Here is a 27093-nt window from a genome sequence, read left to right on the forward strand (position 1 = left end):
CTGTGCCACTGCAGCATGTCTGTGTTATTGACAGCAGAAGGGCTACTGCATTCGTAATTTTGTTCATGCTAACTGATTAATGTGTAGAAAAGGAAGCTATTTTCTGGGGTCCCAAGGCTCAGCCCTTAACTAACAACAACAACAACAACAACAACAACAACAACAAAATGGCAAGAGCAGCTAACCTTTGCTGCATGTTTCATATGTGTTAAGCATTGTTCTGGGCACTTAGGTGAATGAACTCATTTTATGTCCCAAGAGCCTAATGAGGTGACACTTTCATCCCATTTTTTTGTTTTTCGGTTGTGGTACACATAACAAAATCTACCATCTGAGCCATTAGGAAGAGTACAGTTCAGTTGTTAAGTCCACTCACATTGTTGAGCATCACCCATGTTTCTTATATGAATAAACTGAGATCCAACAAGGTGAACTAAATGGGTCAAGGCCACCTAACAAGTTTCCCGTGGAGGTGGAAGGCTGGGACTTGGGCCCACACTCTTTGGCTTGTGCTGGGTGCCTTCATTCTGTTGCTTCTCACCTGGGCAAATACTCTACTGCTGGGAAAAGAAACCCCACTGTGAATGAACAGGAAAAACAATGAAAAAAAGGCTGTTGGAATTGATCATGGACACCCTGGGGTGGCAAGATTTGGTAAGTTCGATCTTTTCTTGGTGTTTTCCAGTCTTTTCTGACTGTTATGCACTAAATGTGCTTGACTAGGAGGCTGGAGGATGAGGCTGGAGAGCTCTATCCTATGCGTGGGGCCAGGCCCGTGCTGGTGAGCACACAGGGTATGCGGCCAAGCCACCTGCTCTGCCACTGACACAGGCCTATGCTGTGCTGCCGGCAAGGCTGCCCTGCTGTGGGCCCACCCGAGCCTACAGAACATTCTAAGGCGTAGCGCAGGTCAAATGGCAGATTGCATATGGGGTTTGTTCCTTCCCCCCACCTACTGCATGGGCTTCTCTATTAGCAACCAGGGAGTGTTCCCTGCCATCTGACACACTCTTATGACCAGAAGGCTCCCGGGCATACAATCGCTTTGGCAGTCTGAGCTATGTAATGACCCCGAACAGTGAAGCAACACTCAGTTCTTTGGAACTCTCTTCTTCCCCTCCCTCCACCTCCCAGAAAAGCATCTGGGCAAGATGGCTGGCCCTGCCTACTATGTCCATATTTAGCAAGAGAGGGCTCCCCATGGCAAGTGCTACTGTGTCTACTGGGAAAGTGTCTTTGGGGGGCATGTTGTGAGTGGGGAAACCTTGCAGGCCTGGATCTGAAAACGTGGTTCCTTCTCTGGCTGTGTGAGCCTAGCTCCAGATTCCCTGAGGCTCTCTATCTCCACAGCTGCTCTGGAGCCCTGAAAAGAGGCTTGGCAAACAGGCGACCCCTTGGACTCAGCTCAGGGCTGATTTTTGGGTAGGATCTGTTCCCCACACCCCTGCCCCACCACTTGAAGGCTGATCTCTTACAGACAATTGCCAGAAAGCTTTGAAAGGGGCTCAAATCCTGCTGCTTTTGTTCAGGCAGGATTTTGAAGTCATCTTTCTGCTTTTTGTTCATGCATACCAGGGACAAACCTGTGCAGGAACGAGCCCTGCACCGCTAGCCTGGTTTGGAAGTGGTGGTCTCAGGACAGAGTATCTTTCTGGATTGCTGCTTTGCAGGTTTGGCCTTGATACACTGGAAGTGGGTCTTGGGGCACAAGGATGTGGGCCTATGCCAGGGTGGATGAAGGAAGAGGGGAGTGGGGAACATTCTGTCTAGACCAGGGGCATCACTTGATGCCCCTCTCTAAGGAGGGCCTATCCTACTGATCTCTGACATTCTGAGACAGGCGCAGCTGCCATGTGAAGTAGCTCAGTCATTGCAGGTTGGGCAATCCAAATCTGAAAATCCAAAATCCAAAACTTTTTGAGTGTCGACATGACACTCAAAGGAAACGCCCATTGGAGCATTTCAGATTTCAGATTTTTAGATTAGTGAAGCTGAACCAGTAAGTATAATGTAAATATTCCAAAATCTCCCCAAATCCAAAATTCAAAACACTCATGGTCCCAAACGTCTTGGATAAGGAATATTCAACCTGCACCAATGCCAGCTTTGAAGCAAATGGGATTTAGAGGCAGGAAAGGGAGGTACGGATCTCAGCCTATCTCATGTGAGCTCTGCAGTCTTGCTTTGAGCCTCAGTTTCCTATCTGTGAGGCAGAGCAAGTGATACCAGCTTCCAGGGTGGTCGGGAGGATAGAATTCATGCATATAAAGTGCCCGACATGGTTAATTCTTCCAAATGATAGCTCACACTTCCAGAAATAGATACAAATTTTTCTGTCTAAAACATGCTTAGAGTTGGAGCCGACAACGTAGTTTTGCCTGGTATCAGTGAGGCCTTAGGTGGCTGCTGTTAGGTGCTTATTTAAAAAAAAAAATCAGAAAAGGGGAATTCACATCAGCTATGAATTAAAAGTTGGTTCAGCATGGTGGTGGGACTCAGGGTCTGACTCTGGAGGGAGGGTATCTGGTGTGACCTTGGGTAGGCCACTTTCTGACCTGCAGAAAGGGAAAATGGTAACGTCTTCCTTCCGAGGGCCGTTGGGAAGCTCAAATAAGAATAACGCATAAAGTGCTTAGCAGCTCAATACATTTTGCTTTAAAAAAGGCCTCAAGTTTCCATAACTCACAGACCCGACTCACTAACCTGCTGGCCCGAGTCTCTAAGCAGTGAGCTGAAGGCTGGGAAAGGGTTAAGACCGGGCTGGAGAAGCTGGAGGAAGCCCCAGGTCCTTCTTCCTGTGTGACTCCAGAAAGGGTATTTTTTGCCTTGGGGAGCTGCAAGGAGAGACCGGGCTCCAGTTTGATAATCACAAAGGACTAAAGAAACAAGAGGACTAAAAAATTAGTTCCCGGAAAATGCCACCATGAGATGACATTAGCACCTAGGACGTTATCCTCAGGGGAGGTCTGAACTGATGTCTATGAATGAAACATCGATTTTCTTTTTGCCTTTTCGGATGGCGGTCGGAGGCTTTGCGGTCAGCTCAGTTGGCTCATAGCACACTGTCATCTCTGCATTCTTTCTAAGTTACTCAGCTACCAAGGGCTGCCTCTGGAACCGGCGAGGTTTTTCCAGGGAACTATTAAGTGCTCTGGGTCACGTGACCGACCCTGCCGGTTTAGGCGCCTTTGATAAAGACAACACTGGTGAAAAGCAAGGCATGGCCCAGATACTCAGGAGAGTTAAATGTTTTTTTTTTTTTTTTGAGACAGAGTCTCACTCTGTCATCCAGGCTAGAGTGCAATGGCAAGATCTCAGCTCACTGCAACCTCCACCTCCCGGGTTCAAGTGATTCTCCTGCCTCAGCCTCCCGAGTAGCTGGGACTACAGGTGCCCGCCACCACACTGGGCTAATTTTTGTGCTTTTAGTAGAGACGAGGTTTCGCCATGTTTGCCAGGCTGGTCTCAAACTACTGACCTCAGGTGATACAGGGGAGTTAAATATCTACCACAAGAGAGCTGGAGCCCCAAACCCAGTAGGAAGCTGGGACAGGAACTGAATAAAGTCTAGCTTAGCCCTTAAGGGATGAAGTCCAACTTGCCAGCTCACACCCAAACCACCACCAACTGGCACCGGGTACCAGACCTGAGTAAGACAGAAATGCCCCAGCCTTAGGGGTTTATAGTCTGTTGGGAAAATAAGACTGAACAATTCCTCCAGCCCCATCCTCTGTCCCCCAGCCTCCCACCCACCAATCCATCCATCCGCCCACACATTGGTATTCACTGAGCAACTACTTCATAGACATCAATCAGCACTGTCAAGGACAAGACAAATGAGGTCCCCCACAACCCTGCACCCACCCTCTGGCCAAGTGCCTTCCATTCTAGTGCAGGATAGTGTCAGAGAACAAGGAATACAAGAGGCAATTTGAGCTAAAGCTAAGGACTGTGAAGACCATGGGAAAATGGTCTGGCAATTCCTCAGAAGGTTAGATTGTCACACGACCTACTTTCTACTCCTAGGTATATACTGGAAATAACTGAAAACAAAACAGGCGTTCAAACAAAAGCTTGTGCATGAATGTTCACAGCAGCCCATTCACAATAGCCAAAAGGCAGACACAGCCCAAATGTGCATTGATGGATGAAGGTGGAAGCAAAACAACGTCTATCCATATAATGCATATTATTCAGCTAAAAGAAGGATAGATGCACCTTGAAAACATGATGCAAACTGAAAGAAGCCAGGCGTGAAAGGCCATGGATCGTATGATTGATATGGAATACCCAGACTAGGTAAATCTATAGAGACAGAAAGCAGATTAGTGGATGCCAGGGGCTGGAGAGAGGGGGGCATGGGGGATGACTACTTAATGGCTATGGAGTTTTCTTTTGAGGGGATGGAAATATTTTGGAACTAGAGAAGGGGATGACGGCACAATATTGTGAAGGTACTAAATGCCACTAAATTGTTAACTTTCAAGTGGTTAGTTTTATGTTGTGTTAAATTTCACCTCAATTAAAAACAAGCTGCCGTGCAGAGAACTAGGGTGACCTGGGCATTCAGGGAAGGCCCCTTTTTGAGGTATCGGAGCAGAGCCCTGAGTGCTGAGAAGGAACCAGCCATGCAGAGGGCTCTAGGCGGAGGGAAGCGCGAAAACAGAGGCCCCGAAATGGGACGCACTTGGTCCCGGCGAGGCACAGCCAGCCAGCCAGTGCGGCTGAAGGGCTGGATTGTGTCACCTGCAGAGAGCCGAGGGGAGAGAGGGCTGGAAGCTGATCCCAGAAGAGGGCAGGGGCCAGACTGCATGGGACCATGGGCCACAGAGAGGGGCTGGTGACAGGAGGGGCTGGTGGGTTTTAAGGAGAGAGCAGCGGAAGAGGCAGAGAAGTCCCTGTCCCAGAGTTAACAGGCTAGTGGTGAGCGGCTGATGGTAAACCAGGTGGGAACAGGTCACTTTTTTGTCATGTCACTAAGCCCTCATCTGCAAGGGCCAGGAGATGTCAACCTGCCTGGCTGCTCCTCTGAGCTGTGTGCTCTGCCAGCCCTTCCCACACCCGCCAACCCACCAGGGTAACACCTGTAAGCAGCTCCGGTCCCCTGCGGCCTCCTGAAGCAGACTCTGGGCCAGTAGGAGCCCAGAGTGAGGAGCAAGGCTGTTCTGGGAGGCCATAGCCGCTGACATTCTGGGTCATTTTTGGGGAACAGCTTCTGCTCTGGGGTCTCCTGGTCCACTTGGAGTTTATGGAAAGGGTGGCCTTGCAGGCAAGTTTTGGACACCCTGCCCATCATGACAGATTCTATCTCTAGAAGCAGCTGTCGCCATGGGCCAGGTCCATGAGGCACTAAACACAGCAACATGGCACCTCAAAGCCACAGAGAGCTCAGGCTAGATTCTAGGCCTGGCCATGTCTGCCCACCCCCACATACTGGCCGCCACTGACCCCCATCCTTGGCCAGGCGCACGCACAATCCCTCGTGAAGCTGAACATTCTGTGAGGGTGACAGCCATCAACATAAAACCAGCCAATAAATAGAACTTGTGATTTTTTTTTCTAAGCCAAATGGAAGAAGAAAAATACGTCAAAGTGGCTAGTCACCTATTAGCCCTGATTTATACACTACTTTAATATCTCCTCCAAGGAAATGAAAGGCATATTTTCATCAAATATAATCGTTTATAGCTTCTAAAGGGGAGACAAACTGCTCTATGACAATTACCTGGGCCCGCAGATAAAATCGGAAGATGTGTCCTAATAAAACACTCTTGTCTGGCAGCCACCCCGAGGCATGCAGCCAGAGTTGTTTTCTTCCTTGTGAATTATTATCCAGGCAGAAGCAAGGGCTCCACGTGCTGTGCGGCCTATGGGGAGGGGGTACCATTGTGGAGGGTGGGAAGTGGTCACGCCCCAGCACCCACGGGCCCTTGATGGCAGTGGTGAGATGTCACAGTATCAGAGGCCAACCCGGGCCAGGTTTCTGATGACCGAATCTCCCTCCACTGCCCGGCTCCCCCTCTGTCACTACTCTGTGGCTTCTGTAAAACTCTGAGTAGGAGGGTGGTGAAATTCAGTTGATATGCAACCAACCTAAATCTGTCACCTGGGTACATGGTCCTTGGACACACATCTTGCTCGCTTGGTGACAGAAATTCAGCTGAGGGATGCTGCTTAAGGTCTTCTGGGTTCTCAGTTCCTTTGTGTTCCCTTGTCAAAGTGCCACGGACTAAACCACCAAGTATCTAGGGCCCCAGAGGGACTTTCCTTGTCTTCCCATATTCAGAGAAGGGAGAAGGCCTTTGATGGGCTCTGTTCCAAGGCTGAGCAGATAACAAATGCAGGCCCATTCTTCACTCAACAATACTGAGTAGGGGCACAGAGCGAGGCGCTGAGATACAGGGTGAACAGCACAGAAGGTTCCCACGCAGGCAACCCTCTCTGCAGGGGAGAAAGACTATGACCAGGCACACAAAGGCATCAGCCAGGTAAGGAACGTCAGTGCTGTGGATAAACGGAACCAGGCCAGGCTGGGCGCGGTGGCTCACGCCTGTAATCCCAGCACTTTGGGAGGCCGAGACAGGCGGATCACAACGTCAGGAGATCGAGACCATCCTGGCTAACACAGTGAAACCTCGTCTCTACTAAAAATACAAAAAAATTAACCGAGCATGGTAGCAGGCGCCTGTAGTACCAGCTACTAGGGAGGCTGAGGCAGGAGAATGGTGTGAACCTGGGAGGCGGAGCTTGCAGTGAGCCAAGACTGCGCCACTGCACCCCAGCCTGGGCGACAGAGCAAGACTCCATCTCAAAGAAAAAAAAAAAAAAAGAACCAGGCCAATGCAGTGGAGGGAGGGAGCAACCCTAGCCAGGAGCTGATCTGAAAAGGCCACTGAAGAGGCGGCACACAGACTAAGCTTGAGCCATTAGCAGGAGGCAGCTACACCAACATCTGGGTACAGACATCTAGTGCAAGGCGCTGAGGCAGGGAAGGCCGCACTGATTTACAGCAGTGGGTCTCAAAGTGTGGTCTGGAAATCATTGTTTTCATAGAAATAGTAAGACATTTTTCTTTTATGTTCATTTTCCCAGGGGTGTACTGAGGAGTTTTCCAGAGGCCACAGAATGCATGCTATCACAACAGACAGAAAACAGAAGCAAAGAGGAGAATCCAGATGTCTTCTATTAAGCCAGGCATTAAAGAGACTTGCAGAAATGTGCACGATCAATTTTTTTGTATGCTTTGGAAAACAGAGTTATTGTTCATAGAAAACTATGTTAGTTATGCATATATGCAATGGGTTTATTCAATAAGTATATATTAAAAGCATTTCTTAGTTTTAATTTCTAATGTCATGAATATCTATAATCTATCTAAATGAAAGCTCTTTAAGTTCCGTAATACTTTTTAAGCGCATAAACAAACACGTGGGTGCTGAGACTAAAACTCTGAGAAAAGCTGGCTTAGAGGAGCAGCAGGGGCTGGCAAGGCTGGGGTTGCGGCTAGAGTCAGCTTGGGGTTGGGGGAACTTCATCTGACAGGCCAGTTGGGACCAGATCTCACAGCCACCACCCAAGATCAGCAGGAGAGATGTGGATTTTGTTCTAAGTGCAACAGGAAACTACCAAAAAGCTGGAGGCGGGGGTATGACGTAATCTGATTTAAGTACTAGAAGGATCCCACTGGCTGAATGGAAGCTGGAGATCCTGAGAAGGCTTCTGTTGCAATCTTGGGAGATCTGGGAGAGGAGATCTCAGATCTCAGTATTTTCTGGAGGCCAAGCAGGCTGGTGGGTGTGGGAGAGGGTGAAAAGTTTTAAGAATGATTCCAAAGTGCTGAGTGGCTGCTGCTGTGGGGGACCCTGACTACTGAGATGGGGGTGGGGGCAGCCTATGCTCCCACCATGCCAAGGCTCAGGGATTTCAACTTGCTCTTGAGGACACAGCTCTGGTGCCAAGCCAAGGTGGGAGGGCAGCGAGGCCTCCCTCTTTGCGGGGGTGGTGTTCCTCATAGCTGAGTGGCACTTCCAGGGGCAGTCAGGGGAGACACAGCCAAGGGGTGGATGCTGCCTTCAGCAGCCACCCCTGACTTGCTGTTGTCCCAGTTGGCACAGCCTCACACTTGCTGACCCTGGGACCAGCAACAGGACATGGGGCATCCCAGCTGTGCCAACCACCCTGCCAGGCAGGCCCAGGTTCTGGAGCCGGGCCACACTCCTAGCATTTCATGTTCTCACCCACCGCTGGAACGCCAGGCAGGGTAGAAGAGGTTAGCAATAAGTCATCCTAAAGCATTCTGCAAACAGAGAAATGAGCATGTAGGTGCTGAAGAATGAGCCGCTTGGCTCTATTTATTTACTTACATTCTACCTTGTTCCAAAAGGGATCGGAGCGGAAATAAGGCCTGGGCTTTTCTCCTTAACCAGTAAGTTCCGAAACTGAAAGACGCCTCAATGACCCTAAAGAAGTCATTTCTTACCAGGTCAATTTGTACTTAGTTAACTTAGACTCAGTCACACTTTATATTTACTTAGCAATCATGGCTACAGAACACGAAGCAACCTGCAGAATTTTTTAAGCAAAAAATCCTCCAGACCCTGAAACAGGCAGAACCATCTCACATTTCATCACTGAAAACAGGTGGTGCCACAATCAGTCTCTCAGCCTAAGATTACTTTTTTCTTTTCTTTTTGAGACAGGGTCTCACTCTGTTGCCCAGGCTGGAGTGCAGTGGTACAATCATAGCTCACTGCAGCGTCAACCTCCTGGGCTCAAGTGACCCTCCCACCTCAGCCTCTTGAGTGTAGCTGAGACCACAGGTGTGCACCACCATGCCCAGCTAATTTTTTATTTATACTAGAGACAATGTCTCACTGTGTTGCCCAGGCTGGTCTCGAACTCCTGGGCTCAAGAAATCCGCCTGTCTTAGCCTCCCAAAGTGCTAGGATTACTGGCATGAGCCGCCATGCCCAGCCCTAAGACTGGTTTTAAGAAAGAAACCAATCACAAGCTGCGGGTGGCAGAGTGAATTGGTGTACTGTTTTCTAGAGTTCATGTTGGGACTACGTATATCAAGATTAAAAACCTTCCCCTTTGGCAAATTCACAGCTAGGAATTTATCACACAGACGTGCGAGATTTGCAAAACTGCATAAAGACACCCTAAGGATGCTCACTGTGACACTGTAACAGCAAAACACTGGAAATGACCCAAATACGAAACAGCAAAAAAGATTTTTTTGCCCATCCATATGACAAAATACCATATAACAGTTAAGGAGAATTAGGTTGATTTATACATGTTAATGTGTGACACTTTCTATTAAGGAAGAAGCAGCAAGGTGCAGGATCAGACATACGGTATACCCTATGTGTAAAAAACAAACATACACATGACATACAAAGAAATATTTCTGGAAAGACAGGCAAGAAACTGTTAACAATAGTTACTTCTGAAGCAAAGTAGACTTATTTTTCATTTGATCATCTCCTGCCTGGATTTTAAAAAATCATATGCCTACAGTATATACATATAAACAATGAATTCATCAAATCAGACAATGAAAGTAAAATAAATCACGTGAGGGAACCAGGACTTGGGTTTTGAGCAGGTTCATATGGCTGCGTTTTGTTCTTAAATCAATAACTGCTTTTGAAAACATTTCACAACACTTGCAACTTAAGTTTGAAGCCCTATATGGGGAGGGGTTAAGTTGTGAGGGAGAGCTTGGCCAGCGCTCTAAACTTTGCAATCAAAAGAAAGGCTCTCTTTCGAGGGATCGGGGTGCATACGGATTTATTTAAAGCAGACATGTCAGAACAGGAAGGGGAGAACTCGGTCTTCTGGAGAAGTGGTCCTTTCCACTCTGACAAATCAGAAATGAACTTTCCATTCAAGTTTCTGTTTTGGGAGGAGCGGAGGAGGAGGGTAGAGATGAGCTGTGGCAAAAGTGGGAGGAGATGCCCTCATATGGAAGGAGTGGACAGCTGACCTGTGGGCAGCAGGGCCTTCTTGTGAAGTCTCACTTCTTCAGGGGATTGTAACCGGAACCAAACACACTCTCTCTTTCTAGTCATCTTACTTGGAGAAGGAAATTATTCTCCCACAACTTCATCACTAATCATTTAAATGTTTCCAAGAAATTTCCAAGAAAATTCTTAGTCAATTCTGAGAAGTTCTTCCACATATCCAACAAATCTCTGGAAAACCAAACCAAACACTAAAGGGAAAGCCAAAATTTATTTTGGGGGCTGTGTTTAACCTTGCGCTGCGCTTTGAGAAATTCTAAGAAGCTGGTGCTGCCAGCCGACAGGACTTCTGAGAGAGGAAGGGCAGCTCACACAGGCTCCACAGAGAGAAAGACCTTGAACGCCCACCATGATGAACGAGCTGCGGCGCGGGGCAGGGGGCTGGCTCACCTGGCACCTTGTCCACCGATGCAAACACGGAGCGCTGCACTGTGGGGTCACTGCTACCCCGGCGCCCCTGGTCGTAGAAGCGGAAAGGCAGGTGCTGAGTGGAGGTGGAGGAGCCGAGTCCAAACCCCAGGACTTCAGTGGTGGGCTGGATTGGGAGGTCCAGGAGGGCTACGGTCAAACAATAGCATGGTTCACTCTGAGAATGTGGGATAGACGGGGGTGGTGAGAATTTGGGGGGTATACTGTAGTGGCTGTGGCCCTGCCAGGCACATCACTTGGGAGACGCCAAGTGGGCGGCAGGCAGCCTTGAGCTGGAGAGACCAGTGGAACATCAAAGGTCCCACTGAGGCTCAAGTCACAAGCAGATGCCAAGTGAGGGCTTTGGGCCAAGGTTGAGACCAAGGAGAAAGGGGTTTGAGCCCGGGCTCTTCGAGTGGAATGGATGCTGGGTCAATTTCCACTTTGGATTCTCAGCTTCCATGTGTAAAGGACCCTGACAAAGGCTGTTTCAGACCCCAAGCGAGTGGGGCTGAGTCTGCCCAGGGAGTTCACACATATATGTGTGTATGTATATCTGCACATGTGGAGGAGCATGTGAAAATGTGTATGTACATGTACATGTGTAACTATGAGTGGGTGTTTATCTGTCTCAGCCACTATCCCCCCTTCCATAAATAAATCTCCCAATATATCCATTTGGAGGGGCTTTTTAAAATCAATTTAAGAAATACTCAAGGCGTTAGTTCTAATAGCCACTTTACAGCATAATTCTCAATTTTCAAATGAAGTATTTGGCCTTCATGCCAGCTGTGAGAAATTGCTTTACATGAAGAAAAAAAAAACTCTCTGAAAATAAATCTTAAAAGAAAGGGCTGAATGATTTAAGTCACTTTGCACATTACAAAATGCTTCAGTAATGATTTTGTAGGCCAAGTTTCAGCTAAGTGAGAAATGAGATGGGGACGACAACGTGGGACGCGGGCCTGTACAAATCAGCACAGTAAATCATCGCATCGGTAATGCCCAGAAACTGGCCCTCGGAGGGTTTATTTTGAGACAGGATCTCACTCTGTCTACTAAGATGGAGTGCAGTGGTGCAATCATGGCTCACTGCAACCTCTACCTCCCAGGCTCAAGTGATCCTCCCGCCTCAGCCTCCCAAATAGCTGGGACTACAGGCGTATGCCACCATGCCTGGCTCATTTTTGTATTTTTTTTTTTGTAGAGACAGGGTCTTGCCATGTTTCCCAGGCTGGTCTCGAATTCCTGGGCACAAATGAGTCACCCGCCTTGGCCTCCCAAAGTGCTGAGATTACAGACATGAACCACCGTGCCTGGTCAAGGGCTTATTTTAAAGTTATCCCTTGAGAAAGCACCCCCACATCCCCAGGCAGGCTTAAAATCCTCTCAGTAGCCACCAGGATGACCACTGATGCCTGAACTGAATGGCATTGGGTATCTTGAGAAAGACTGTAATTTTAGGAGTTGACAGCATGCCTTGTCCCCACGCCGAGGAGAAGGCCTTGCCTTTCTGCCCAATGAACGCATCTCCCTCATTTCTGTGACTTTCCTTCTAAGAAATCTTGGCCTTCCTAACACTGGGCAGTGTTGGGCTTCCTCAGAAATTTACCACAATCCCCGTGAAATGTAAAATGACTTCCTTCCAAGGGTTCCAGCCTTTCACCAAGCAGGGCTGCCTCTTATAAGAACTGGGAAGGGGAAGGAGGAAGGGGTAAGTTTAGAGTAGGAAGTTCTGCCTGTGGGTTCTGCCTGTGTGACTTTGGGCAAGTCCCTGAGCCTCAGTTTCCTTCTCCGTAAAATGGGCAGAGCAGGCCCTACAGAACTCCAGAGTTGTTTTAAGGATCGGAGGTGGTAGAGTAATGTCAAAGCACTTTGTTAACATATGCTTGAGAATTTCAGTGTGAAGGGCTGAGAAGACTGGTCCCACACTGACGTCTACTTATTGCTGGCCTCCTGCCTGCTAGGGAGGGCTCCTCTTCTCTTCCATGCAGCCTTAGAAACTCACCAGAAACCAAACACCCAGGAAATGGGACTTTTTCGTATTCGTATAAAACAATTCCTGAATCATAGGTGTCTTCTTCTATGCTATAGGGGTTCTCAAGGTCAGTGTGAGAACTACAAACAGCCCTGCCCCGCCAAGTGCTCAGAGAATGCCCTGCCAGGGTTCAGCCACTCACCAGCTATTCTCTGCATCTTCATGCGCCTTGCCTGGATGCGGCCTTTGGCCAGGCGCTGCTTGGCGATGATGCAGCGGATGTGGTCTGAGAAGATGAAGGTGGCCTGGAGGATGGGGAAGGGCTTGGAATGGGGGCTGGACGCAGGCTTGTGGATGGTGATGTTCAGGGCACGGCTGTCGTCCTCCACGCCAGTCACCTGCATGTCCTGCACAGTGAGAAGCAAAGGAAAAGGCATTCGTTGGGTTTGGAGGAGGGTGGCTAGGACCTGTGGCATCATGAGGCATCTAGAAAGAGGTCTCCAAATTCAACTCTGCTTTTGATCTAAGATTGACAGCCTGCCAAATCCAACAGTCATGGATGGGCACAAGGCAGACCAGGCCCAGTAGGAGAAGACAGTGTGGGAGGAGGCATAGAGTATCCCAAAGGAGCAGATGCTGGTGGTGGTGGCTGGTGCCCGTTTTCCATGAGGACTTGGGTCAGCTCATGAATAACAGCGTACCCCCACAAGCCTCTTCAAGGGGCCACAGGCAACACGACAGGAAAACTCTTACTTCTGAGAAGCCAGAGATAATGAACCAAAATTACTATTGCCATCTGGCATGATCTTAGATATAGTCGCTCATCTACTCATCAATTTCTTCCTTATTTCTTCTAAGAAGGAGACATTGTTGGCAATCATTTGTATGTCTTTGAGAAACTTCTGGTCCCCAAACGGAAAAGCTAATCCTGAGAAAGGGACAGGGGCTGGGCACGGTGGCTCACGCCTATAATTCCAGCACTTTGGGAGGCCGAGGTGGGTGGATCACGAGGTCAGGAGTTCGAGGGTGAAACCCAGTCTGTACTAAAAACACAAAAATTAGCCAAGCATGGTGGCGTGTGCTTGTAGTTCCAGCTACTCAGGAGGCTAAGGCAGGAGAATCACTTGAACACGGGAGGCAGAGGTTGCAGTGAGCCGAGATTGAACCACTGCACTCCAGCCTGGGCAAGAGTGAGACTCTATCTCAAAAAAAAAGAAAGGGATAGGGAAGGTCATTGAGCAGAGATCTGAAGGAAGCTGTGTTTCGAAGGTGGAGAAAAAATGAACATGTAGCAAAATATAATAAAGACAAACCAGTCTAAAACCTCAGAACGGACTCTGCACAGAGAATCTGCTCCCATGAAGGTGTGAGGTGATCTGATACAAAAGCCTGGGAGGGGATGAACACTAAAGTCAGAAATGTTAAAGGAGGTGGGGACAACGTTGGAAAAGGCTCACAGAGGAAGATGGTTGTGGTTCTCAGGCATTACATTTGGCATGGGCTCTTTGGAGACAACACCCCCATCAAAGCGTGGCAGTAAGATCAGATGAGGTATTTCGCATTTAAAGCAGGGAGTGTGGTATAGTAAAGACCTGACAAATAGCACCCACTGGAAGACGGCCAAAAAAAAAGGTTTATGTGGCTTTCATTGTCTGATGGAAGACACATATTAATTCTTTAGGGGAGGAAAACACTTGCCTTACACTAAATTCTAAAGGAAATTAATCATAAGCCTAGATAAAGCCTAGATAGATAAGCATAAGTCACTTAATGGACAATGTCTTACATGGAGTGTTTTTTTAAATGAAAGATTCTTCTATAGCTGTTTCTCACATCACACTTTGTAAAAGACACTTTTACAGTAGGAAGATCCTGAACAAGAGGAGGTTGAGGAAGAGGCTATAACAGCAGCTTCAGGTATGTGGGTGGTTCTCGCAGATAGCAGGACACAGACAGCAGGTAAGGCTGTGGCGAGGCAGAGGTAGGGCGGCCTGAGCAAGGCCCTTCCAGAAACCAGGGCTGGCTGGCAAAGAAATGGACTGCCTTGAAGTAGGGCAAAGCTCAGGCCTGAAGTGTCAGCTGGACATCCAGGGACAAGGGGTATGGCAGAGGGGCGAGCTGGGAGGCTGCTTTCAACCCTTCTGATTCTTTGCTTTATTCACTCAAAGAGCTGGTACTAGTCATCTATCATGTTGACAAACTTTTTTTTTTTTTTTTTTTTTGAGACAGGGTCTCACTCTGCCGCCAAGGCTGGGGTGCAGTGGCACGATCTCAGCTCACTGCAACCTCTGCCTCCTGGGTTCAAGTGATTCTCGTGCCTCAGCCTCCTGGGTAGCTGGGATTACAGGCTCCTGCCACCATACCCGGCTAATTTTTGCATTTTTAGTAGAGACAGGGTTTCACCATGTTGGCCAGGCTGGTCTCAAACTCCTGACCTCAAGTGATCCACCTGCCTTGGTCTCCCATGCTGGGATTACAGACACGAGCCACCACACCCGGCCCACATTGGCAAACATTAAAAACAAAAAACAAACAAACAAAAAAACCCCAAAACCCAAGCCCCAGCTTGGTACTTGGCAAGTTAGAGCCTAGCTCTGCTGGAGTGACATGGAGTGGAAGGGAATTCTCAAAAATGCCAGTGGCAACAATCATTTTAGAGTGGTATTTGGCAGTGTCTACTAACACTTAAAATTAGTACACCCCAGCTTCTTGGTATCTGCCTAGGGAAACCTTGCCCAAGTGCATAAAGAAGTAAGAGTGATTCCGTTCATGGCAGCACCGTCTGGAAAGGCAGAAAACTGGAAATAGCCAACAGGGCACAGGTTAAATACGCCTTGCTATAGTCACACAGCAGTGAAAAAGAATACCAGGAGGTCTGCGTGTACTAACGTGGCTGGCTCTCCAAGACATACTATTGATATTGAATGAAAAAAGCAAAGTTTGGAACATATTCAATGTGATATCACAAAAAACATGCACACACCCTCTCAAGTATATGTATATAATTTTAAAAAATAGTACATGTAGTTACATTTATATATGCATTTGTCAGAAAAACAGATCTGGAAAGGTCACACTGATAATGAAGATTATCTCTTGTGGAGGGGAGGTGTAAGAATTGAGGGTTTTGGTCAAAGAGGACTTTGCTCTTATCTGTGCATTTATGTGATATTTTAGCTTTTTTTGGGTGACAATTTGTTCACATATACCTTGTCTATATTAGAAATTAATGATAAAGATGATAATTGTGTGTGGGGTGTGTGTGTGTGTGTCTGTGTGTTTGTAGCCAACTGAGAAGAGATTCCAGAGCTCCTGGCCATCTTACCTGCAATAGGCCTGCAAACTTGACCACTCCCCAGCCAAGCCTGGACACATCAGGCTCCACCAAACTCATCTGGTAAATATCCACAGCCAGGAATCGCTGGACCATGCCGCCATCCTTGGTGATCACTGTACACGCAATCAAGTCGCTGTTATCTGGGAGGAGGAAGGTGAGAAGAGAATGAGGCACAGTCTGGCAGCCCAGGGTGATGGAGATACCAAAGCTGACTCTCAGTCTACCAGGAGCAGAGCTCAGTGGTTAGAGCCCAGGCCTAGAGTCACACAGACCTAGGTCTGAGTCCCTTCTCTGACAGTTATGCCGGGAAAGTTTCTTTGCCTCTCTGGACCTCAGATCCCTCATCTGGATAATAAAGATAATGCCCACTCCTTCAAACTGCTACTAGTTAGGACTGATATAAAGCATATAAAGTACAGGAAGCAACTGTCCAGTGTTTCCTGCATGTTAGGTGCTCAAATCGTAGCTTAAAAACAACCAGCATGGCTGGGTGCCGTGGCTCACGCCTGCAATCCCAGCACTTCGGGAGGCCGAGGCAGGTGGATCACCTGAGGTGAGGAGTTCGAGACCAGACTGGCCAACATGGTGGAATCCCATCTCTAGTAAAACTACAAAAGATTAGCTGGGTGTGGTGGTGGGCACCTGTAATCCCAGCTACTTGGGAGGCGGAGGCAGGAGAACTGCTTGAACCTGGGAGGTGGAGGTTGCAGTGAGCCAAGATGGCGCCTCTGCACTCCAGCCTGGGCAGTAAGACCAAAACTCCGTCTAAAACAAAACAAAACAAAACAAAACAAAACAAAACAAAACAACAACAAAACAATCAGCAATCCAAGAAAGAAACTGAAGATGACATAAACAAATGGAGAAACATCCAATGCTCATGGATCAGAGGAAACGATATCGTTAAAGTGACCAGGCTACCCAAGGCAATCTACACATTCAATGAAATTCCTATCAAAATACCAACATCAATTTTCACAGTATTAGAAAAAAAATCCTAAAATTCATATGGCACCAAAAAAGAGCCCAAATAGCCAAAGCAAACTTGAGCTAAAACAGCAAAGCTAGGCCAGATGTGGTGGCTCACACCTGTAATTCCAGCACTTTGGGAGTCCGAGAAGGGAGGATCGCTTGAGCTCAGGAGTTGGAGACTAGCCTGGGCAACATGGCAAAACCCCATCTGTACAAAAAATGCAAAAAATTAGTTGAGTGTGGTGGCCCAAACCTGTAGTCTCAGCCACTCAGGAGGCTCAGGTGGGAGGATGGCTGGAGCCCAGGGGGGTTCAAGGCTGCAATAAGCCATGATCATGCCACTGCACTCCAGCCTGGGTGACAGAGACCCGGCCTCAAAACAAACAAAAAAAGAGCAAAGCTGGAAGCATCACACTACCTGACTTCAAATTACAAGGCTGTAATAACCAACACAGCATGGTACTGGTATAAAAATAGACATATAGGCTGGGTGCTGTGGCTCATGCCTGTAATTCCAGCACTCTGGGAGGCCGAGGTGGGCAGATCACTTGACCTCAGGACTCACAAGGCCAACTTGGCCAACATGGTGAAACACTGTCTGTACCAAAAAATAAAAAAAATTAGCTGAGCATGGTGGTGTGTGCCTGTAGTCCCAGCTACTCAGGAGGCTGAGGTGGAGAATCGCTTGAACCTAAGAGGAGAAGTTGCAGTGAGCCAAGATCGCACCACAGCATTTCAGCCTGCGTGACAGAATAAGACCTTGTCTCAAAAAATAACAAAAAGAAAAACACATGGACCAACAGAACAGAATAGAGAGCCCAGAAATAAAGCCACATATTTACAATCAAGTGATCTTCAATGAAACTGATAAGAACATACACTGGGGAAAGAACACCATCTTCAATAAATGGTGCTGGGAAAATTGGAGAGTCATATGCAGAAGAATGAAACTGGACCCCTCTTTCTCACTGTATACAAAAACCAACTCAAGATGGATTAAAGACTTAAATGTAAGACCCAGAACTATAAAATCTGGGGAAAACTCTCTGGACATTGGTCTATGCAAAGAATGTATGACTAAGACCTCAAAAGCACAGGCAACGAAGCCAAAAATAGACAAATGGAACTTACTTAAACCAAGAACCTCAGTAACGTTTCAGTGCTTCTTTAAAGACTAATGGCAGTTTACAGTTGTGATGGTTAAACTGAGTTCATCTAATTAAGTAAAGACAGTAAAGCAAGAGTCCCCTGAGCCATGACAGAATCACCAAGCCCTCAACTCAGGGTGTGACAATTTAAAGCCAAGCCCTGCACTGGATGTTGTACGTGGATGGGCATTGGATGTGTACGGCACTTGGCCCTTCAGAACCAGTTTTCCCATTCGTAAAATGAGAATTAAGTCCCTTATCTTGAATTGTTTGGTGCGTTAAATGAGAAAAGGCGGGAAAAGCATGGGGTCTTGTGCGTAAGGGTCCTCTGCATATGCTAGGTTCCTTCTCTTACTTGAAAGTTGTCCCCAGCTGGGTGAGGTGGCTTGTGCCTGTAATCCCAATAGTTTGGGAGGCCGAGGTGGGAGGATTGCTTGAGCCCAGGAGTTCAAGACCAGCCTGGGCAACAGAGTGAGACCCTGTCTCTACAAAAAGCAGAAAAAAAGTTAGCCTCCCAGCTACTTAGGAGGCTGATGCGGGACGATTGCTTGAGCCCAGAAGGTAGAGGCTGCAGTGAGCCATGAGTGTACCACTGCACTGTAGCCTAGGTGACAAAAGCGAGACCCTGTCTAAAAAAAAAGAAAAGAAAAGAAAAAGAAAGTTATCACCAAATTCAATGTCTAATTTAACGCCTACCCTTGACTTGGAAATCACCAGAGTAACATAGGACCATCAGATCTACGGTCTACTGGTGTATGCAATCCTCTGCCACTTATGTTTTAAACGAGAGAGCTCAGTCCGGAAACAACCTAAATGTCCCCAAACAGGAGAACTATTTGAGTACAATTTTTTCCCACCAGATGCAAAATTATATACCCATTTAAAAATTGTTTAACCAAACTGTGGACAGTGGTTACCCATGAGGAGCGAAGTGAGAATTGAGGGTAGGAGTGTGTGTATGTGGGAGAAGTATTAAGGAGAGAACTTTCATTTTTATTCTATGTCCCACTCCACTGTTTAAAATTATTTTAAAATGAGAAAAGTATTCAAGACATACTTTTGAAACACATATAATAAGCCCGAGTTAAAAATCATGTTTTACAAATAATTGCAATGACTGTGGAAAACATTATAATTTTAAATGAAACATGATAAAAATGTTATTACCATGAGTTTGGGATGTTTTAAAAAAAAGTATCCCTACAAAGAAATACTAGTACAGAGAAAATGTGCCAAAACACTAACAGAAGTCTCTGATTAGAAGAGGGTAGGTGAGATGTTTTGTTGTTTCTTCATAGTTTTATTAAAGTATAATTTACATGCCATAAAGTTCACCTATTTTAAATATACAGTTTACCTATTTTAAGTATACAGTTTGAGTTTTAGTAACTTTTTTCTTTTTTTGAGCATAGTACCCAACAGTTTTTCAACCCTTGTCACCCCCCTGCCTTTGTCTATCACTGCCATCTTTATGTCCATGAGTATCCAATGTTTAGCTCCCACTTATAAGTGAGAACATGTGGTATTTGGTTTTCTGTTCCCACATTAATTCGCTTAGGCTGCCAGCTGCATCCATGTTGCTTCAAAGGACATGAGTTTGTTCTTTTTTATGGCTGTGTAGTATTCTATAGTGTATATGTAATACATTTTCTTCATTCAGTCCACCATTGATGGGCACCTGGGTTGACTCCATGAGTTTGCTATTTTGGATAATGCTCAGTTTTAGTACATTTACAGCTATGTATTACTACATCCCAGTTGTGGAATACTTCCATCACCCCCATAGGTTCTGTTGGGAGCATTTTAACCAGATATTTGGCTCAACTTTATTGGGGGAGGAGAAGGGTAACATGGGTGGTATCGATTTTGGCCAAAACACATGATAACAAACTTGGGCTCATGCATTCTCCAAGGATTTCCCCCCTCTGCTTTTTTAGTTTTCATCCTGATCTAAAAGCACAGGTAAATTTCTCTTTCCTTTCTCAGGTAACCCCCAGCAACATACGCCTCGGTTCAATCCTCCAACGGCGTAACCTGTCTGAGATTCTGGTTTCGTGTGGATGTCGCTCAGTTGGTCCTCTCGGTCTTTACAGGCCTCATGTTTCCCTCTATTCTCTCTAGCACATGACCCCCGAAGTCAGCCAGGCACCCCCACAGCAAATCCCAGCACCAGATAGGCTTTATTGAATTTGTACCGTTTTCTTTTCTTTTTTAGATAGTCTTGCTCTGTTGCACAGGCTAGAGTACAGTGGCATGATCTCAGCTCACTACAACCTCTGCCTCGCCGGTTCAAGTGATTCTCCTGCCTCACCCTCCCTAATAGCTAGGATTATAGGCACACACCACCACGCCTGGCTTTTTTTTTAAATTTTTAGTAGAGACAGGGTTTCACCATGTTGGCCAGGCTGGTCTCGAACTCCTGGCCTCAAGTGATCCGCCTGCCTTGGCCTCCCAAAGTGCTGGGATTATAGGCATGAGCTACCAGGTCTGGGGCCCAGTTGTACTTTCTTATTATCTACAGCAAGAATCTTCTTTCCTTTCCCTACAGTCCAGCCGGGTATTTGAAAATATTTTTTAAAAAATGTATTTTAGGGCTGGGCACGGTGGCTCATGCCTGTAATCTCAGCACTGTGGGAGGCCAAGGTGGGAAGACTACTTGCGCCTGAGTTCATCCTGGGCAACATAGTGAGACCCTGTCTTTAAAAAAAATTGAAATAAAATATATATGTTTTAATATATTATGAAATGTATTACATTAACATAAAATGCACAATGGTATGTATATCTTATGATGAATTTTTAGTTCCATACTGGATGATTCTCTAGATGACCAGTCTTCTACATTATTAAAAAAGGAAGTCATCATATTCATTCTTATAAACATTTTCTTTGTGGTAGGTAGGGTTTGTTTTCTTTACTCAACACTTAAAACAGGCCGGGCGCGGTGGCTCATGCCTATAATCCCAGCACTTCTGAAGACTGAGATGGGTGGATCGCTTGAGCCCAAGAGTTCCACACCAGCCTGTGCAACATGGCAAAACCTCATCTCTACTAAAAGTAGAAAAATCAGCTGACTGTAGTGGCATGTGCCTACAGTCCCAGCTACTCAGGAGACTGAGGCAGGAGGATCACTTGAGCCCAGGGAGGTTGAGGCTATAGAGAGCCGTGATCACACCACTGCACTCCAGTCTGGGTGACAGAGTGATGAGCTCTGTCACAAAACAAACAAACAAAACTTAACGCATTTTCTCAATGGGAGTCTTTTAAAAAATACTCTTTAAAAATAGAACAAAAACAATAAACATGTTCTTTCCTTTCTTTCTCTTTCTGTCCTCCTTCCCCCTCCTCTCCTTTCCCTTTCCTCACTCTACACAGGACAACTTGACTACCTTCTATTTTCACATTCACAAAAGAAGTTCATCTAAGAGTTTGATCTGGGAAAACGGACACAGTCATATGTGTCAGTGTCAATGGGGTTTGGCCCAGGCAGTGCGACTCCCTCATAGAGCCTGGCTGCCTGAGGGGCTTCAGCGGAAGAAAGAACTGCCACCTCCACCACAAAGAACAAAAATGGATGGATAAAACCCCAGAACGGAACAGCTTTCAGAAACGTAATTGAGACATCAAAGCCCTGTGAGAACACGGTGAGAGATTTCATAAGAAAACTAAAATGCAGCCGCACCAGTGAGACAGGAAGGATCCCAGGGAGGGAGCTCTCACTTTTCAGAGGCTGTGGGGCAGTTAAGGAGAAATGAAGCGGCTTCTACAGATGACAAGCAAATGCCATCCGCAAGGGAGATCAAGGAATTGCGGGTTTTGGGTGACTCCTTTGTGGGCCCCTCAGGTATCATTTTAGGGAACTCCTGTACCCTGCCCCAGTCCTCGGCTGCTCCACACCCTGGCTGTGGAGGCCTGGGGGACACAGGCTAGTCATCTTAGGACAGCCATGGGGTCTTGGGTCTGCCTGCAGGCTTCATGCATGCATGTGGGAGCCAGCAGGAGTATGCTGAGTGCTAAAGTACCATGGGAAGGACTTGGTGGCAGGCGGCTCTGTCGTGGTATGTGGCAACCTCCCTGCCTGACACTCAGGAATGGCCATGGCAAGGAGAGGCCAATGCAGGTGATAGCTTACATGAGGCTTCCTGGTCATCCATCTACCATCCCCACATCTCACTGCCCATTGAATCTCCAATTCTACAGGAGTGGGGCTTAGGATTCTATTAAGAAAATTATCAGAAGACAATGATCAGATCAATTATCCATATGATTTAAGAGGCCAAAGATACAGTAGTAAACGTGAAGGATTTGCATAGGCCATTCACAGATGAGGGGAAGGGGGCAGCCAGGAATGGGGATTGCCAATACACACACACACACACACACACACACACACACACACACACACACACACACGGGGGCAGCCAGGAATGGGGATTGCCAATACACACACACACACACACACACACACACACACACACACACAGCCATCCTCGTGGGAAATCTGGAAACAAATCAAAGCAAAATACCATCTTCTGTCCATAGGATTGGCAAGAATAAACATGTCTGATAACATCAGGTGTAATGAGGATGCAGAGAAACTGGCATTTCTCAAAAGCTGCTAGTGGCAGAATAAATTAGCATAGCCGTTTTGAAGGACAAATTAGCATTATTTATTAAAACTGAAAGTTTCACATTCTATGACCTAGCAATTGGTATGTTCCCAAGAAAAACACTCACACGCGTGGGCTAAGAGACTGTGAAGAGTCAATTTTCCAGCAAGAAGAGAAAGCCTAATTAAAATGTGTTTATTCCTTCTGTGTAACACCAAGGAGCAATGACATGGAATGAATTCGCCCACCAGAGAGTTCAAGAGAGCCAAGTCTGAAGAACACACTGATGAGTAGAAAAAGAAGCTCCAAGGTGATTTTAGTTTCTTTTTCTTTCTGTTTTTTTTTTTTTCTTTGAGACAGGATCTCAAAGAAATCCTAGTCACCCAGGCTGGAGTACAGGGGAGCGATCATGGCTTACTGGAGCCTCGGCCTCCCAGGCTTGAGTGATCCTCTCACCTCAGGCTCCCAAGTTAGTGGGACTAAAGGCACGTACCATCCACGCCCAGCTAATTTTTTATTTTTGGTAGAGATGGGTTGTGCCATGTTGCCCAGGCTGGTCTCGAACTCCTGGCTCAAGGGATCCTCCCACCTCAGCCTCCCAAAGTGCTGGAATTACAGGCCAATTTTAGTTTCTACACACTGCTCTGATTTTCTAAAGGGAAAATAGGTATGTTATTTGCACACTTAAAATTGAATAAAGAAATAAGTGAGTCTCTTTCCACAGCTTTACACAAAGGGACTCAGGTCTTTATGACGCCCAGCCAGGGTGGGGAGCAGCACTAGGCCAAGCTGCTGGCCAGCCGGGCTCTGCCTGATCATGCAGATGATAGGCAATCACTGAGAACCAGGTGATGGCGGGAAGCCAAGAGCTCTCTGACAGCACCCCTGGGACATAGCTGTGGATGTTTCCAAGTGTGAGTTCTTCTCACAGTCAGACCTGTGAGTTCAAGAGCTCTGGTGTCCAGCTTAGCTCACATGTGCAGGTGCACAGTCTGGTGCCTACTGGGGCCAGGCTCTGTACTAGGCACTAAGTACCTATACTGAGAATGAGGCTTGGCCCCCACCAAGAAGAGTTCAGGGCCCAGGTGGAAGGCTAAGGACCATGAAAGGCTGTGCAGACCAAGCCTCCATTCTGGGGAGGAACCAGGCCCCACAGGCAAAAGGTAGGATGGCAGATGACTCCATCGTCCCCAGGACCCTGAAGGTATGGCATGCCTCCTAGCGGAACCTTGTTCCAAGGAAAGGTGACATAGCCCTCCTACTCCCAGGCACTACCTTTTATTTTTCTTTGGGGAGGGGAGAAAATTTGCTGCATGTCGTATGTGTGTGTGTGTGTATGTATGTATGTATGTATTGACTGAGATAGGTCTGTCACCCAGGCTGAACCGCAATGGTGCAATCACAGCTTACTGCAGCCCCAAACTCCTGCACCCAAGCGATCCTCCTGCCTCAGCCTTCTAAGTAGCTAGGACTACAGGTGTGCCATCATGCCTGGGTAATCTTTTTTTTTTTTTTTTTTTTGTAGAGATAGGATCTTGCTATGTTGTCCAGCCTGGTCTCAAACTCCTGGTATCAAGTGCTCCGCCTGCCTTGGCCTCCCAAACTGCTGGGATTACAGGCGTGAGCCACCACACCTGATCCATTCAATTTTATTTGAAAATATTAAACTTATCCACCACTTTCACTGGATAACACATTCCTAGGTTCCCATTTTAAAAAGTATAAAACCTTTTTACAGTGGATAAGTGTCTCCTGTCCCCCTCTGCAGAGGCAACCACTGCATGGGCTCTTGTTACCTGTCCACTGTGCATTTTCAAGCACTCATGGGGCTATGTTCTCCTCTCCATTTCCTTCCTTAAATGGTGACATGCCACCCACACTGCCTATATTGCACTATTGACACTTTCTGATGGCACATCGGCACTGAGACTCCTTGTGATTTTTCATAGCTGCATTCTCTCCCACGGTAGGGAGAACTCTACACCATTTAACAGCTCTCCAACTGGCGGACATTCAGAGTGTTTAGAAGCTTTTGCTCCAACATTCAAAGGAACATTCTTATTCATACGCACATGCGAGGGTAAATTTATAGCAGCAAGGGAGAGCTTATGCTTAATTTTTCTAAAACATTTGTATTCTATTAAAATAAATTTCAGAAGGAAACTTCATATCATTACCATGAATGGAAAAACAGAATTACTTACAATCATTAAGGTAAACATGAAAACTGATTAGAAGAGAAAAGACCATTTATTAAATTACAGCCTAATGCCTGCTCGTTTGATAAAAAGAGGAAATCTGAGTTATAGAGGTTCTAAGACAAACTAGTCTGAATCTGAGACCTTCTCCTTGGTGTAACAGCACAGACTAGAGGGACACTGAAATGGATTTTCTTACGGACTATACTTTCCAAAGATGGCCACGGCAATATTTCTCACCTACATGTTCTTCTTATAGTGTGACTTTGACTCTCCTCCCATCAAGTGGTGGGGTCTACCCTTCTCTTTGAACCTGAGTGGGCCTCAGTGATTGTCTAGACCAAAAGAGTACCAATGGAAGTGATGCCTTGTGATTTCTGAGGCAAGGTCATAAAAATGCTCTTGGAACCTATCCACCATGTTGTGAGGAAGCCCAAGTAGCCATGGAGACACCCACAGAGAGAAACCAAGGTCCAGGCCCACAGCCAGCTCAGCTGATACCATGTGGAGCAGAGTTATTCCCATTGAGCCCTGGGCAAATTATACATTTGCTAGCAAAATGAATTCCCATAGTTGTTTTAAGCCATGAAGTTAAGTGGTTGGTTACTCAGCAATAGATAATTGTGATGGTAATTTAATTTAGTGCTATATCCAGGCACATCTAAAATTCTAAAATTCTTTCAGTACCACCAAGAAGCTACATGCTCCATCTCAGAAGACTGGTCTAGAGAAACAACTCAGGATTGGCTGTTTTGGGGACCTTGGAAGATCCTGCAAGTATTTAGCAGAATGAAGGGAAACTAGTACAACCATTTCCCAACACAACTTTAAGATGCTGGGAAGGAAGAGGAGAAAAGGAAAAAGCATGAAAGAAAAAGCATGCTGTTACCATGAAGAGGAGTATCACGGCCACTTGGGCTTTAGCGCTGTGGAGACTGGGTTTAAAGCCCAACTCTGTCAGTTATTGAATTGTGTGACCCTGGACAGATCACCACCCTTTTCTGAGTCTCAGGTTTCTGCCTTATAAGAACACTTAACCACCTACAGGACTGTCCAGGGTATCTGGGAGGGGCATGGGGCTGTGCCCAGCATGTGCCACAGATGCAAGCTATGGTGGTCATTGTCAGAAGTGGTCGCAATGTTCTCCCAGCACAAGTCAAATTGCTTGAAGTGCCATGACATTTCTGGAGCCATGACTCTCTCGTTGGAACGCTTCTGCCTAAGGTAGTCATGTTTTCTGAATGCAAACTCTTGACTAAATGAGTCTCTTCAGAGGGAGAAAATGACACATGGTTTTCGGCTGTTTTTCAGAATTCCTGTAAGGTCATGGAATATGCAAGATACACAGGCCCCCCCGGGCTCTGCAGTGAGGCTTCCCCTGACCCCTCATCCCTGGCTGCTCCTCCAATCCCTCTCTACATTTCCCCAATCCCCAGCCCCACCCCAGTGCCTGTCATTCTTGACCGTGTTGAAGCATCCCTGTCCAGACTGTAAGCTCCCAAAACAAGGGGTCCTGACCGGTATCACTAGCTGCTGTACCCCCTGGAGGGGGTCTGGGCAATGGCTGGTGCTGAAGAAGTATTTGTGGATGGGATGGAAGGAAGCTAATGTCTTTTGGTGCTCCCACTTGGAGGCCAGGGACTTCTCAATCAACTGTTCTTTTAGCTCCTGGGCTGAAGCCTTCCCCCACAGCCCCCTCTGACAGGCTGTAGCTCATTACTGAGCGATAAATGGGGCTGACTGACTTTTGCTGTATTTAAATAATCCCTTCACCATAAAATATGGATGCCAATCCATAATTTAATTCTTGGCATTGGTGGCTCCAACTGCATTTAGAATGGAAGTCTTTTTCCTTACAGGGGGATCTCCAGGCCAGCAGAATTCCAAGGCTTTGAAATCCAATAGCCTGTTTTAGGCCACAGCTGGACTTTAAATTAGCAATTCAGTAAACATTAGTAAATCTTTCAAGCATGTGTGGTTAATCAGAGGTCAGGAGGGGCTGAGGAACAGGGAACACTGATCCCTTGAGGGAAAGGCAGGCTCACTCTGGAATTCCAAGAGCAGGGTCCACAGCTGATAGGAGACCTGGAGGGCCCGTGGCTGCACCTGTGAGGGAGGGGCTGTGGTCTTGGCCCCTCCATACACCCATCCAGCCTGACTTGTTTCTATTCCAGAGTCTGCGCTGGTCCAGGTATTAGTGAGGGGGAACCGCAGTGGCCTATGGGTGGTGCAGGGAGGGCAAAAAACACTGAGCATTGCTGGCTTTCACTGGATTTGGGGATGCAGCACCATTCCAGGCTTTGGTTCTCTAAAGCCATGTACTGAAAGATTATCAGGGCTGAGTGAGGTGGCTCATACCTGTAATCCCATTACTTTGGGAGGCCAAGGCGGGAGGATTACTTGAGCCCAGGAGC

The 27093-nt window shown here is 46.9% G+C and overlaps 1 protein-coding gene across 21 annotated transcripts in view; it reads right to left on the bottom strand.

The window, feature by feature from the left end:
- The window catches only part of CLEC16A (C-type lectin domain containing 16A), a 240763-nt gene that overhangs the window by 46283 nt on the left and 167387 nt on the right, over positions 1-27093 (bottom strand). For 17 of the 21 annotated variants that reach the window (XM_055242568.2, XM_055242566.2, XM_055242565.2 and 14 more), the window contains 3 exons: positions 15740-15891; positions 12617-12821; positions 10419-10586 (listed from right to left, as the gene is read on the bottom strand). In XM_055242568.2, the coding sequence (XP_055098543.1) occupies positions 10419-10586; positions 12617-12821; positions 15740-15891 (525 nt within the window). Of the gene's footprint in view, positions 1-9778; positions 10587-12616; positions 12822-15739; positions 15892-27093 lie in introns of those variants that run through there. The other 4 variants (XM_063618189.1, XM_055242573.2, XR_010115778.1 and 1 more) reach the window with 3 other exon arrangements.

This window comes from Symphalangus syndactylus, chromosome 14, assembly GCF_028878055.3.
Source record: "Symphalangus syndactylus isolate Jambi chromosome 14, NHGRI_mSymSyn1-v2.1_pri, whole genome shotgun sequence".
Taxonomy (NCBI): Eukaryota; Metazoa; Chordata; class Mammalia; order Primates; family Hylobatidae; genus Symphalangus; species Symphalangus syndactylus.